Source organism: Panthera pardus, unplaced genomic scaffold, assembly GCF_024362965.1.
Source record: "Panthera pardus isolate Hobbes unplaced genomic scaffold, ASM2436296v1 HiC_scaffold_6, whole genome shotgun sequence".
In the NCBI taxonomy this organism is placed as follows: domain Eukaryota; kingdom Metazoa; phylum Chordata; class Mammalia; order Carnivora; family Felidae; genus Panthera; species Panthera pardus.
The window spans coordinates 128,434,536-128,449,726 of record NW_026526991.1 but is presented as its reverse complement, the minus strand read 5'-3'; the positions used below and the strand labels follow the sequence as shown (position 1 = coordinate 128,449,726).

The 15,191-nt window shown below is 47.6% G+C and overlaps 1 protein-coding gene across 13 annotated transcripts in view; it reads right to left on the bottom strand.

Annotated features, from left to right (window-relative positions):
- The window catches only part of FRMD4A (FERM domain containing 4A), a 607,025-nt gene that overhangs the window by 137,074 nt on the left and 454,760 nt on the right, over nt 1–15,191 (bottom strand). For all 13 annotated transcript variants that reach the window (XM_053895512.1, XM_053895513.1, XM_053895517.1 and 10 more), the window contains one exon: nt 9,300–9,394. In XM_053895512.1, coding sequence (XP_053751487.1) covers nt 9,300–9,394 — 95 coding nt within the window. The remainder of the gene's footprint in view (nt 1–9,299; nt 9,395–15,191) is intronic.

Genomic DNA, 15,191 nt, shown 5'->3' with positions numbered 1-15,191 from the left:
CGAGAGTTCTATAAAGAAGCTGGTTCACAGGGCTGGGCTCTGGGTCACAGGGGAGGTGCCAACAGCTTTGGCTGTTTGGCTCTGGAACGTATGGATGCCAAACTACCAGAGAATCTGAGAAAAATGAGAAGAGCGATCCACCCGCCGCCCAGGCAGAGTTAAATTTTAATCTCTTGCCTGACAACAATCTGTGATCGAGAGTCTGGCAGGAGCCATCTTTTTAAAAAATTTTTTCAACGTTTTTTATTTATTTCTGGGACAGAGAGAGACAGAGCATGAACGGGGAAGGGGCAGAGAGAGAGGGAGACACAGAATCGGAAACAGGCTCCAGGCTCCGAGCCATCAGCCCAGAGCCCGACGCAGGGTTCGAACTCACGGACCGCGAGATCGTGACCTGGCTGAAGTCGGACGCTTAACCGACTGCGCCACCCAGGCGCCCCAGGAGCCATCTTTTTAAACAAGGACCCTCACAAGACCAATCCACAGTCCAGCCCAATGGCTTAACATTACTGACCACACGGGCTGCCGGGGATTCGACTCGGGTCTCAGGGGGAATGAGGGATTCACCCGGTGAAGAGCCCCCAAGTGGGGACGCCGTCCACGAGGAGACACAGACGCGGGTGTTACTTGGACACGACTCTTGAGGCTGCTACCTGCCCTTCTTCATCTGTGTTAAGAGAAGACAACCGAGGAAGAGATTCCCTCTCTAATTTCATTCCTCCCATTACATTTTTTTAAGTTTATTTATTTTGAACAAGAGAGCAAGTGCACAAGGCGGGGGGCAGGGGGGAGAGGGAGAGAGAGAGAATCCCAAGCAGGCTCTGTGCTGAGAGCATGGGGCCCCCGATAGGGGGCTTGAACCCACAAACCATGAGATCATGACCTGAGCCCAAACCAAGAGTCAAGACACTTAACTGACTGAGCCACCCAGGTGGCCTCACATTAAATATTTTTTTTAATTTTTTTTTTTAACGTTTTATTTTTGAGACAGAGAGAGACAGAGCATGAACGGGGGAGGGGCAGAGAGAGGGAGACACAGAATCGGAAGCAGGCTCCAGGCTCTGAGCCATCAGCCCAGAGCCCGACGCGGGGCTCGAACTCACGGACCGCGAGATCGTGACCTGAGCTGAAGTCGGACGCTTAACCGACTGAGCCACCCAGGCGCCCCTTAAATATTTTTTTAAAGAATGGCGGTTTATTTAATTGGAAATTCCTTTCTTTGCAGCCATATATTGATTTCGCAGTTACCAAGCAACTGAATAGCTAGAAAGTAAGAAAACGGTCAGGAAGCAGAGAGAACAAGAAGGCCAGAATCCACCCAAATTGAATAGCCAGCCTCTGAGGAAAAACGAACTCCTTTTCTCCACTTCTTCTACTTGAACTCCTCAGCCCACAACTGAGGGATGTGTGGCCTGACGCACACACATGCGGAGTTCTGATAACCACGGACAGGTGGAGGTCCCCGCACCCGGAGCCCTGGGACCCTAGGTGGAAGAAAGCCGGCCCACTCCATTCTAAGGGCCTGCAAAAATCTCCTCGCTGCAAGCTGCTTACAAAGGCAAGACTAAAGGGACAGGTGACTCATCCAAGGTCCCTTATGATAACTGCCTGATATCTGGGCAGAAGCTAAAAGACGGATTAAAACGTAAACTGGAAACTCCAGGCCGCCATTTTGGGTTTGTGAACATATCTTCTGCTCTCGTATTTGGTTCAAAGTCACATCTGCTACAGCCACCAGTACCGAGGACTCCTCACCGTGCAGGACGTTTCACTGCCTAGGTGACACCCCACCGTCTCGGCACCAAGTCCCTTCCTCAAATATTTCTTTTCTCTTGAAGTCAGGGTGGGATGGGGAACAAATAGGTCACAGGACCATTTTCTCTATTCAGTTTAATTAAGAGATGTCTGATAGCTTGGTTTTCATTATTCCCATTGATTTTTCATTTGGGAATGCGCATCAGAGCATTTACCAATAACAAAGCAAAAAAATAAAAAAATAAAATGCCCAGCAGACACTCAGAGTATTTATGTTACTGCTTGGCTGATAACTATCTTTAAAGCTGAGCAAGATGACACTCATTTGGTTTACGGTGGCAGAAGGTCAAACGTTGGGTCAGTAATAAATATGCAACGGCTTCCAGGCAACGGAAATTGGGCGCATTCATTTAACACACTGCTCTTAGCTTCTACATATAATACAAATGGATTTTTGGTAGGAGGGTTGACACCTTCAACAGAGAAGGCCCTAAGGAGGGCTTTGTTTATACAGTGCTACCGGAGGGTGGAGGTGTGTGAAAAGTCCCTCTGAGCTGATGGCTTTTTGGACCCCCAGGAAGAACAATATGCTGTGCCTTTGGGAGGTCTTTATTGTAGACAGGTCATCTCCCATGGGATGAGCTTCCAAAGAAGGCCAACGGCAAGAGCATGAAATTCTTACAGACCTCACTGGATGGGGGGGAGTGGGCAGAGCTCTCTTCAAACGGAAGAATGTTGAGCTAGTTCGTATCCTTTGTCGGAAATATGTGTTCTCATTGAGGACAGCTCAGGGCGAGTGGTTTAGCTAGAAACTCTCAAGCAGTGGCCTTCAAGTGTGTGAGTGAGTGTGTGTGTGTGTGTGTGTGTGTGAGAGAGAGAGAGAGAGAGAGAGAGAGGGAAATTAAGATGCACATCAAGAAAAACAGATGAGTAAATAATGAGCTGTTCAGTCCCTGACTTTATGGCTTCGATTTTTTTTTTTTATTTTACGGAGGAATATGTTCTCTTAAGTCTGTTCCAAATTTTCTTTTATAACACCTCCTACGTTATATGTGATTATTTACCTCCTAAACTAAAAATACAAGCCCTACAAGAGGTCAAGGCTAGTCATTTCTGTATTTCCAGTGCTTAACAGTGGATGCTAAACAAACACCGGTTAAAGAACGACTACGTCAGCGTCACATATGCCCCATCGATCAATATGGTTGTCGGTGTGAGACTGTCATCCACGTATAGACTATTGCTCCTGCCCTAAACAGTCTCCACAGTTGAATTTACTGTTCGCCTACCTCCAGGATCTGAGCTCCACCATAGAGCTCACACTGGGAATGAAAAGGTCAGGAGGAAGCATGGATCCCTAAGTCCTCCTCAGATCGCCCCATTCTTTTTTATTTAACTCAGCTGCACACAGCAAGAGTCCTAAAGCCCTTCTCTGGTCACTAAATAGAAGGTAGTGTGGTTTGCCATATGTCTGATATCTACACGGGCTATCGCCAAGGTAGTGATGAGCGCTGAATGCAGGTTCCCAGGAGGAGCAGTTACGACCCAAGCCCAGAAGTCCTGGCACTGATTTTTCTCCCCAGTCTCCTGGGACAGAGCATTTAATGAATGGGAATTTGCAAACCGATTTCTAAAATTACTTTCCCAGAGCTGTATCTTCCTGCAATTGGAAAGCTGCTTTCCTGCTTTATTTTTATGATTATTTTACTTAGAAAGAGAGAGACAGAGACAGAGAACAAGTTGGGGAGGGGCAGAGAGAGAGAGAGAGAGTAAGAGAGGGAGACACAGAATCCGAAGCAGGCTCCAGGCTCTGGGCTATCAGCACAGACCCTGACGTGGGGCTCGAACTCGTGAACCGCGAGATCATGACCCGAGCTGAAGTTGGACGCCTAACCGACTGAGCCACCCAGGCGTCCCCTCTATTTTAAAATTGTAGATAAGCTTGAGAGCGAATGCTCATCAGCTAGACCCTTCTCAGATGCCTCCGCCAATGTCAGTAACAACAGTAAGAACTCAAGGACACCGCAGAGCACAGGAGTCTCCCCACTGTCCCAGCACTGAGACCACCGATGCATTTCCAGTCGGACGCTTTAGACCTAAATTATTTGGGCAAATCAGACTCTGCAAACAGTACCAATCAATGATGTGATCAATTGAAACACAGCATGTTGTTAAAAAAAATCCTTAATTGGTTCTTATGCTAGGATTCTGGCTTCATGGTGTCTGTGAACCCTCTAAAATTTAAGCATAAATTATTATGTGTATAAACTTTGGTGGAGGCAATGGAATGTAACTTGTTAACAAATTTCAAAGGGGGTCTGTGATTAAATAAGAGGCTGAGAACTAGTCATTTTCTTAATTGGTATGTGAAAATACGTTCTAGCCGTACCTGGCTCTTAAAATGTGCAATGATGACTAAAAACACGTTTCCTTCCCCCTCAGCTTCCTAAATACTACCTCAAGGTTTTCAGGACACGAACACTCATTTACTGCATCTGACACACCATTCTTAATATTTATCAGAGGAGATTCAAATTAAAATTTAAATATACTCTGAAAATCATTCCTTCAGCTTGGGGTATGCTTGACCATTTCTGTGAAAGAGGCTAAAAGTTGTTTTTTAAAATATAGTATCATTGTTTTTGTAAGTATGCACTGTGCTCACTGTGGGGCTTGAACTCACGAACCCGAGATCATGAGTCACAGGCTCTAACTACCGAGCCAGCCAGGCATCCCTAGGATAAAAGTTATTTGGAGCTTTTGATGATGGGATCCTCTGTCACCAATTTACAATGTAAAAGTTAACCAAAAAAATTAAACACTTGGGTGGTAAGGATGTTGGCATAAGTCCAAAATCACAGAATTGCACGCGTGAAATATGTATAGTTCTTTGTATACCAATTATACAAGACTATTTTTCTATAAAAAGGAACCCAAACAGAGGAAACAAAATGCTGATGGAAAACAGATCAGATAACTAAAAAACACGGCTTTACTGATTTAAATTATGTAACCCAGAACCACGGGCTCTGAAAGCAAAAACAAAACACCAAACAAAACTGGGGTGTTAAAACAGCAAGGAAATAAGTCAAAAATAAAATGTATAAAGAACATTCCTGAAATGATGGCGCCAATGACTGATAAATGAACATTTCAGTTATACCATACGTGCTCATGGAAACACTACATCTGAATGAGTTTATTCTTAAACGTTAGGTTTCCCGAGTCTCCCCGGGACGGAGGGAGCCTGTAATTGTGTAGGTCCCTGGCGTGTTTCATGACATAATTGGTCATATGTGGCCCCAGATATTCAAAGCGTGAGTGAACTTGGCTTCTCTTCTTGGATAATAGGAGGAAGCAGAGAAAATTCACACCAACTTTCCTGTCTTTCTAGAACAGGGGTTTTCAAACTTGGCAACTTTAAATAATCAATGGCAGAGCTTTGAAAGATCTTGATGCTTAGGCCTCGGCCGGACCAATTAAATCAGAATATGGGGGTGGGGTGGGGGCCAGGCACCGGGATTTTATAAAATGTCCTGTTAGGCGCCAGTGTGCAGTTAAAGCTGAGAACTGTGACTCTAGCAAAACATAATTATTTTAAGACCAAATTGAGGCTGGGCTCTTAGGTTGTTTCAGAATGTTTTAAAGGCTGCCAAAATGTCATTGTTTGGATCACCAGCATTCAGGCCATTTACAGGTGACCATGGATAACTCTTTGTGATAGTCATTAAAAAATAAAAGGTGTGTTGGGGGCGGGGGAGGCGCGCCTGGGTGGCTCAGTCGGTTAAGCATCTGACTCTTGATCTCAGGTCTTGATCTCGGGGTCGTGAGTTCAAGCCCCACATTAGGCTCCATCCTAGGTGCCTAGGTACAAACAAACAAATAGTAAAATAAAATAAAAGGGGACTAAATGCGACTGGGTCCTGGAACAGAAAGAAAAAAGGGCATTGGTGCAAACTGGTAAAATTTAAATGAAGTCTATAGTTTAGTACCAATAACAATAGTAAACTAGCACCAATGGTAATCTCTTTGTTTTGAGAAATGTAACACAGTTGGTAAGCTATTAACATTTGGGGAAGCTGGGTGAGGGGCATACGGGAACTCGGTGCTAACTTTGCCAACTCTTGTGAGCCTAATTCTTTCAAAATAAAAAAGTTGGAGTTGGATTAGAAGAGGACAAGGCGAAGCTAGTGCTAACACTGCACAAGTGCGGATTAGCTGACAATATTAAATATCTGTTGGCACAAAGTCGTGCCCTGTGGACTTAGGCACCTTATTAAAGGATACAACTTATGGTGTGAGAAAAGCTTAGAGAAACTTCCAATCTCCTGTCTTCATTTTGCTTTTATGTAGCTCTTCTCCAGCCCCATCCAGATCCTACAAAATGTCATCAACGGCAGTTAATATTAAAGGGCTTGGGGCGCCTGGGTGGCTCAGTTGGTTAAGCGTCCGAATTCAGCTCAGGTCACGATCTCGCGGTCCATGAGTTCGAGCCCCGCGTCGGGCTCTGGGCTGATGGCTCAGAGCCTGGAACCTGCTTCCGATTCTGTGTCTCCTTCTCTCTCTGCCCCTCCCCCCTTCATGCTCTGTCTCTCTCTGTCTCAAAAATAAATAAAAAACGTTAAAAAAAAAATTTAAAGGGCTCAGGGGCAACATACGACCTACAAGTCATATATTCTACCGTAAGGAATCATGATAGGGCCCGTGGTACCTTGCACTGGGTACAGAACTTTATGGCTCATAAGCGCTTTCCAAATGTTAGTCTTGCTGGGTTTGCATTAGGAAATATGCAAACCCACGGAGTATACCATGGGCTGTAATAAAAGATAAAACTTCAATTTCATTTTGTTATAAGAGACACAGTGTGCACCTGCATAAATCTTTCTCTCTCTCACACACACACACACATACACACACACACACACGCGCGCGTGTGCGCACACACACACACTCCACATCAGAGTACACACCCACAATTCAGACACACACTTTATTAAAGAGCCTGTGTTAGTCTGGAAGCACCCAGAGTGAGGCATATGACCTCATATGACCACCAACGAGGCCGGGTCTCAGCCACAGGCACTACGTTCTGGTGGTAGCTGACCTCTTTCCTACCAGGAAAAAGGACAAAAGTTCCGATAATGAATGAGGACATCAGCTGCCATCTGTTGGCCCCAGGTGTTGCCAGGCCACAGCTGACTATGCCCTGAGTCATGGCTATTCTTTTGTTTCTGTCTCCTTGTCCCGGTCCCTTGGGGGCCCCTGTTCTTGATTTTCATGGGGCCCCTGGCACTGGCCGACTCCCAGTGAGTCAGGCCCACCTGGCAGCCGCGGTCCTCGCCCACCGAGCTCCTGCCAGCTGCCTCCCACTCCTACACTCGCTGGATGGGCCCTCCTACCCGGCCTCGGGTGAAGGGGATGGTGACAGCTACGCTCTCCCTTGCCCATGCCAGAGGATGGCTCACATCCTCCCCAGGACTGCCTCCGATCCCATCACTCAAGGGGAGCAGGACGCTTTCTGCCAGCCTGGCCTCACACTTACACACGCAGGGGCACACTCACGCTTTCCTGGGCAGCCCAGAGAACCAGGAACGCGAAGTCCCACAACAGACGGGCCGTTTGATAGGCCAAGTGCACTGCCCTGTTTGATCCCACTGTCCTTTCGGCACCGCGCGGCTTCGTGCTGTCCTCTCTCTCGGGAGGAGGGTGACTTTCTACCTTCCTTCCAGCCCGGGCTGTTCAGGCAGTGATGTGCAACATTCAACAGGAGTATTTCCTCCTCGTTGGCCTGGCACGACATGCTCATTCTATGATTCTTGTTTATTCAAAAGGGAAGTCTAATTGGGACTCATGGAGAGTTCACGGATGTTTTAACAAGAGTAAACATACTCGGGCAACGTGAACAATGGGATATGATTAATTGGAACTTCTGGTTTCCTTCTAATTAGTGAAATGCGTGAAAAGCAATTTAGAGGGTTTCACAGTGATTCTCAGGAAAAGGGGCAGAAAACATCTGCATATGTGAAAGTGGGCGCTCTCGGTGTGTATTTGTTTTAAAGGATTTGTTTTCTTACCGGGCTGGCTCCTTCCCACCAGAACCCTCCAGCTCCCAGCCGTGCTTACTGGTCCTACTTCCAGGCCCAGTGATCATTCTAGACCAGGACTAACACTCCGGCTTTCCTTCCTGCTCAGTTCCCTACGGGCTCCAGGAGACAGGCTGACCTGGCTCCGCCCGGCTTTCCTGAGGACCGTGTGGCTCTGCTCCCCACGCCTGCAACCTGCTCACACCTCTGCCTGAAATGCTGCCAGTGTGGAAGGCAAATGTTCCAGTTCAGTCCAAGATGGTCCTAGTTTATGTGCCCTTTGACTCACGCTGTCCGATTCAGGTAATAGATCAGATGGCCAGCTCCTGAGGCTAAATGTACCCATGTGCAGATACAGCTGACGACCTATGCTCATCCCAATGCGGGCGCCTCCTGTCCCGGCTTCTGAACTTGTCTGGCCTTGATGGCACCATCTTGATTGGTGGGGCCTGGCCTTCCCTGTACTGTCTTGTCCAGTGACTCACCTAACCCTTATCTGCCAGTATTCTAGGAAATCATCTCTGTAATTCCAAATATTCGGAGGAGAGAGAGTGTGTGTGTGTGTGTGTGTGTGTGTGTACACAAAGGGGAAGAAGATCATGAACCATTTCCTTTTTTGCATCTTCTCTAGGAATCTGTGCCGGTACTCTCTTTTGCAAAGAGTACATTAAGAAGGAAATTGAGGGGCGCCTGGGTGGCTCGGTCGGTTAAGCGTCCGACTTCGGCTCAGGTCATGATCTCGCGGTCCGTGAGTTCGAGCCCCGCGTCGGGCTCTGTGCTGACAGCTCAGAGCCTGGAGCCTGTTTCAGATTCTGTGTCTCCCTCTCTCTGTGACCCTCCCCCATTCATGCTCTGTCTCTCTCTGTCCCAAAAATAAATAAACGTTAAAAAAAAAATTAAAAAAAAAAAAAGAAGGAAATTGAAATTTTAGTAAAGATATTTCTTACTTGTGTTGCAAAATGCCACTTTACAGAGCCAAATTGAAAACCACTGAAAACAAATGTACTTTTCACCAGAGGGATGATACGAATTTTCGATTTTTATATTCGACTTCAGCTGAGACAGTGAAACGCACAGATACTTTTCATTTGAATTTATCATCAAATTCATTTCCTGTTATTGTTACTCTAACACTGGAGAGAAAATATTTAATTTCCAGAAGTTTTCATTTAACTTTAATAGGAAACAAACCCATTCGAATCCACTTTAGGAAAAATACACAATTCAGTTCTGAACACGAACCTGCTTGACTGTGAGAACTAGTTTACCTAATAATTTTATATTAGCATCACCCTAATTATATCCTTTGGCCGTTCCAGGCATGATCACAAGGTCTTTGAAATTTGGATGATGAACTTGGACTGACCCCATACCGCGGGACCCAAGCGGCCTGCAAGCAGATTCCACTGTTGACAGCTGGGACTTTCCCTGTAGGATCCGAGGGCTTGGGGTAGCACTTACGTCTCATCTGTGAAGGCTATTCCGAAGTATTCCTTTTCCTTCAGGTTGAAGTGCGATGCCACGAGGTCCAGGAGCTCCTTGGCCAAAAGCTTGGGCTGGAGGGAGAATGAAACGGAAAAGGGACGAGTGAGTAGAGGTGACTCATCCTCAGACACACAATCTCAGGTTGACGTAATTTTTTAAATGGAATGTCTCAAAGCTCAAGGACATCAATGCAAGTGATTTTTTAAAGGTTTTATTTATTTTTGAGAGAGAGAAAGAGAGAGACAGAGCATGGGAAGGGGCAGGGGGAGAAGGAGACTGAACCTGAAGCAGGCTCCAGGCTCCAAGCTGTCAGCACAGAGCTGGATGCAGGGCTCAAACTCACAGACCGTGAGATCATGACCTGAGCTGAAGTCGGACGCTCAACTGACTGAGCCATCCAGGCGCCCCTATGCTCCACGATTTTATTTATTTTTTATTTAAAAAAATTTTTAAATGTTTATTCATTTTTGAGAGACAGAGAGAGACAGAGCATGAGCGGGGAAGGGGCAGAGAGAGAGAGGGAGACCCAGAATCCGAAGCAGGCTCCAGGCTCTGAGCTGTCTGCACAGAGCCCAACGTGGGGCTCGAACTCATGGACTGCGAGATCATGACCTGAGCCGAAGTCGGACGCTCAACCGACTGAGCCACCCAGGCGCTCCTATGCTCCACAATTTTAAATCCGAACAATAAAAGTACCCTCCCTCCAGGAATGTTAAAATTAAGGTCAAAGAACCTGGGGAGTAGAATTGAAGAAAAATTACAAACTCACCCTCCAGCTGCCTTTCCAAAGGAGAAGTCTTTAGATGAGAGTGTTATTTATCATAAACTCTTTTTTAAACATCTCTGTCAACTGGGGCTCCTGGGTGATTCAGTCGATTAAGCACCGACTCTTGGTTTCAGTTCAGGTCATGACCTCACAGTTTCTGAGTTCGAGCTTTGCATCCGGCTCTGCGCTGACAGCACGGAGCCTGCTTGGGGTTCTCTCTCCCCCCATCTCTGCCCCTTCCCCTGCTTTGTACCTCTCTCTCAAATAAATAAACATCTCTGCCAATCCAAAAGAGCATGCCAGAACTTTCGGCATGAAAATACTGTAGACGCCGTATGGTCAATACATCGTTCCCCTTGGTCAACTGGGGTCGAGATGACCTCAGAGCGCCAGGCTGTGAGGTGGGGGCAGAGGAGGGAAAGGCCGTCTGAAGGAGACACGTGGCTAATGGGAGTAGTTACTTCTAAATCAGCTTCCAGATCAGGTATCTGCAAAGCCATGGTCCTTCTGACAATTACTGCACTCCAACCATACAGGCTGGGTCTCCAATCAGAGTGAAACCAAAGATTCCAGAAGAGAAAACCTTGTGTTTTTTTCTTTGTGTGTATACACGTGTGGGCATTTATGCCCATCGATACAGCTTCCCGAGTGTATTTCCCACTCTACTGGTTACTCGGCTGAGTTTCTCTGTTAGGAGAGTGCACAAGGGACGTGTCAATCAAGAGTCACATGACAGTTTCAGCTCTTATTTCACTTTTTAAAGAAAGTTTATTTTGAAAGAGAGAGGGGGAAGGGGGAGGGTGGGGCAGAGAGAGAATGACAGAGAGAATCCCAAGCAGGCTGCATCAGTGCACAGCCTGACATGGACCCTAATCCCACAAACAGCGAGATCATGACCTGAGCCAAAATCAAGAGTCGGACACCTAACCGACTGAGCCACCCAAGCGCCTTCTTGTTTCACTTTTTGAGTGTTGCTATGAACTGTACCGAATTCATATGTGGAAGTTCTAATTCCCACTGTGGTGGTATTTGGGGGTGGCCCCTCTGGGAGGGTAACTAGGGTTAGATGAAGTCATGAGGGTGGGACGGTCATGAATGGGATCAGAGACCTCATGAGAAGAGACATCAGAGAGACTGCTCTCGCTCTCCCTCCCCACCACGTGAGGACACAGGGCCAAGGCGGCCAAGGCGGCTGTCTACAAGCCACAAAGAGAGCCCTCATGAGAACTCAACCAGGTTGGCACCCTGGTCTCGAACTTCCAGCCTCCAGAGTGTGAGAAAATAAATTTCTGTTGTTCAAGCTCCCCCAGTCTGTGGTGTTTTGTTACGGCAGCCCAAACTGACTAATACAGGTACACTTCCTTTAATTCGGCAAACGTACTGACCATCTCACATGAGCCGGGCACTAACCAATCCTGCAGGGCACAGAGAAATGAGTAGCACGCAGCACCTGCCGATAAGGGGTGCTTATCAGGGGCACAGAGTATGAGCTGCTGTGCATTTCAAAGAGCCAAAGCAGATGGTTTCCCTTTGCTGTCTCCCTCCTGGGCTCACAGGGTGGCAGCCTCTGGGCCTCAGTGACCATCAATTTACCGACGAAAGCGCCTGGGAATGACAGGGCTCGTGAAGGTACAGGCCGTTGCCAGCACCAGGGGGTCCCCGGCCACCCAGATACGGAGCATGTGATGCACAGGCCATGCCTGAATTTGGAAGATACTACGGCAGATTTTTAAATTGCTGGGCGCCATACTTTATCTGTCCAAATGACTGCCATTCCTTTCAAAGCAGTCACGGGATTTCTATGACGCCTGCTAATGCTCACAACATTTTTGATAATCTTTCGGGATGCCTGTGAAGCCCGTGTCACATATGGAAAAGCATCCTGACTGGTGAGAAATCTCTTTGCACTCAGAATGGATCCGAGTTTTTTCTAAGTGGCAAAAGTCACTTAAAGTCAAGTGTTGTGAGTGGGACAGAGGTGGGGGAGGTGAGCACGCTGGGTCACACTGGTCTTACAATATGGGGTGATTACTGTGGGTTCTTGGGGGTTATGGGGAGGTTTCTGGCCCAAACTTGGAAATGACAGGAGTAGTAGTTCCTTCCCTTTGAGAGTTAAACGTTAAAGCCAACATCTCAACGGAACTGATCAGAGACACGGAAACTTACCCAGGAAGCGAAAGAATTACTCTCAGGGCTGGTATAGTTTTTTCTAGAACGTGATTAAGCATAGTAATCGTTCTATGGTAGGGGCGGGGTGAGTGGAAGGTGTGCGTGGGGAGGGGAATGCAGGGGGAAGGAAACGTGGTCTTAGCCAACAGGCCTTGAATATTGAGGCCCCGGAAGTAAGGCCGTTTACACGGCGGACGTGGAGGCCTGGAACTCTAGCTGACCATATGAAATGCTCATCCATGTAACTCTCCTTCTAACGCCACTCCTTCTGAAGAATTCACTGAGGCAATGCTGAGTCCTAGATATGGTGCTGAGTAACTCTCCCATATGACCGCCTAACCATCTAGCATAAGAGTCTATCGTTCCTTTTGCCAATGGAGATCCTGAGACTTGGAGAGATCAGGCAGGCCGTCCTGCGTCTCACAGCAAAGCCAGGATTCCAGACAAAGTCGGGCCAGACCCAAGGGCCACGTGCATCACGTCTCTGCCATCTTGCCTCTGCTGACTCAGTTCTTGGGTGAGAAGTCGAAGGCCCCTGTGCCCTGAGGGCCCTGTGTGGGTGAGGGTGATATCACTCACCTGAAGCCAGTACACTCACACTATGGATTTACACGTCGGTACTTTGAACTCGGGTAATGGGAATCTTCCCCCGAGGATGAACCATCATGTTTCTGAGTCGGCAGAGCTTAAGAACGGACTTGACATGCTGAAGAAATCACCAGAGTAATGGATGCCATCCTAGGAGCCTCGTGACGGACTTGTGGCTGCTCTGTGGTGACACAGCCCTGTGATTTACCCTGTAACCACAACCCTGTCCGCAGTAAGAAAGCGAATTTTCTCGGCGAGTCGTAAACTGAAGGCAACCACAAGGCTCTGAGCTCTAGCCGCACCACCAGGATAACCTCTATTGCCTCCAACTACCTCTTTTAAAGAACCGTATGCGTATCTTGTTTAAAAAGTGAAAAGGGTGAGTCCCGTTACTTTCATACAAAGGCTATCAGAGGTCCTATGTGCCATGCTCCGTGAAAAGCCTAAATTTATTAGCCGCAGTTTACGAAGAGGGAAATAAAGGCACTGAAGGGGAGGATAACAGATCCCAGAAGATGCGGAGGGGACAGCTCCTGAATCTGAGGCTCCTGTGGAAGCCACACTCTCTTCCTCCGCTGTCACGGTGACCGGCGACACGGCCGAGGGAAGGTGCCGCATCGGTGAGAAGGAAGACTCCGGCCCCACGGGCCTGATGGATGTGTAGTGTGAGCGGGAAACAAACCGCACCGTTAAGCCCCTGTGACGTCTGGGGCTGTGTGTCATCCCAGCATAACCCGGCCTACCCTGATTGATTCAGGCAGCGTATCAATTACTCTCTAATTCTCTGTATGGTTGGTTTAAAAACCACTTAAGGCTTCAGCTCTGTGATTTCCTGATCTTGCAACCTGAGACAATATCCCACCTCGACACCATGATGATTAATGTGCTACATGGTTCCGAACATTTCTTAAACTCGTTTAGAGAAAGTTGCTGGGTAAGCACAAAGCTTTGGGCCATGATGTACTTGGAAGGGATGTTTACAGAAGCCTTGCTGATTGCACTTTGCTGGTTACTTGCGCTGTAAACATTCGTGGGGCTTTGCAGGGGCCAGGCGGGGAGCAAAGACAGAAAGACAGCCGGTGGCCCAGTCGAGCCCTACAGGACATACCAGGCAAGCTGTGCGCATGTCAGGTCAGAAGCCGGCCGCTCTGGGTCACTGGGCTGTCCTGGCCTGATGAGGTCAGTGCATTTAAGTCTGGCTTCCTCCCAGTCTGTAATTAACTATGCTCACTCGAGAGCTTCCCCCTTTGCATTTTCTTTTTTTCCTCAGGTTCTTTTTTCATTTGTCCTTCTACGTTTTTATTCCTCCTTATGCATGACAAATGGAACCTCTTTGTAAATGTCCCTCTCAAAATGTGCTGCCTGATGGAGCTGCTCATGATGTTAGCAAGATGGCCTTCCTTTCTGGGGCTTAGAAGCCTGGGTTTCGGTCACATTCTTCAGGGGAAAGGGCAGGGTAGCTCTTTGGCATTGTGGTCTCACTCTGCCACCCCGATCTGAGTTCCGCAGGGCTCTGGACTATTCCGGTGGCAAATGTGCTCAGACCCGGCACACGGGGGCTTCCAGAACGAGCCCTGCCTAATGACTGGTCCGCCTTCCAACGTGGGACACGATCAAAGAACACTTCCTGCGGACGCAGGGCTCTGAAGTGCTGTAGGCATGTCCCCAAGACGATGATCCTTCCAGGTGACCTCTGTGAGCCACCCTGGCACAACCCAGAGAGAGGAAGTGGATGATCGGTGGTACCCTGTCTCCTCTCCGATTTTCCCCACAATATTTCACCATCGCTCACATATCATACTGTCTCTTTAAACTCAACACGACTACATCCCAGACAGATGCTCGACTACATCCCAGACAGATGCTCGCGGACAAACTACAATCTCTCTGAGCGTATCTTCATCTCTAAAATCACCAGCAAGGGGCGCCTGGGTGGCTCAGTCGGTTGAGCGTCCGACTTGGGCTCAGGTCATGATCTCACGGTCCGTGAGTTCGAGCCCCGCGTCCGGCTCTATGCTGACAGCTCAGAGCCTGGAGCCTGCTTCAGATTCTGTGTCTCCCTCTCTCTTTGACCCTCCCCTGTTCATGCTCTGTCTCTCTCTGTCTCAAAAATAAATAAAACATAAAAAAAATTTTTTTTAAATAAAAAAATAAAAAAATAAAAAAAAATAAAATAAAATCACCAGCAAGATCCAGGAACTGAATTCCTGCCCCAAAACATTCACCTTGATGTCATTATTAAAAGTAGTTTCTTTCTTCTCTAAAAAAACCACCCAACCTTCTCAAGGTCTATCCACCTATTCTGCAAAGCTTTACAGCCATTCTGTACCCCCACCTTGATCTCT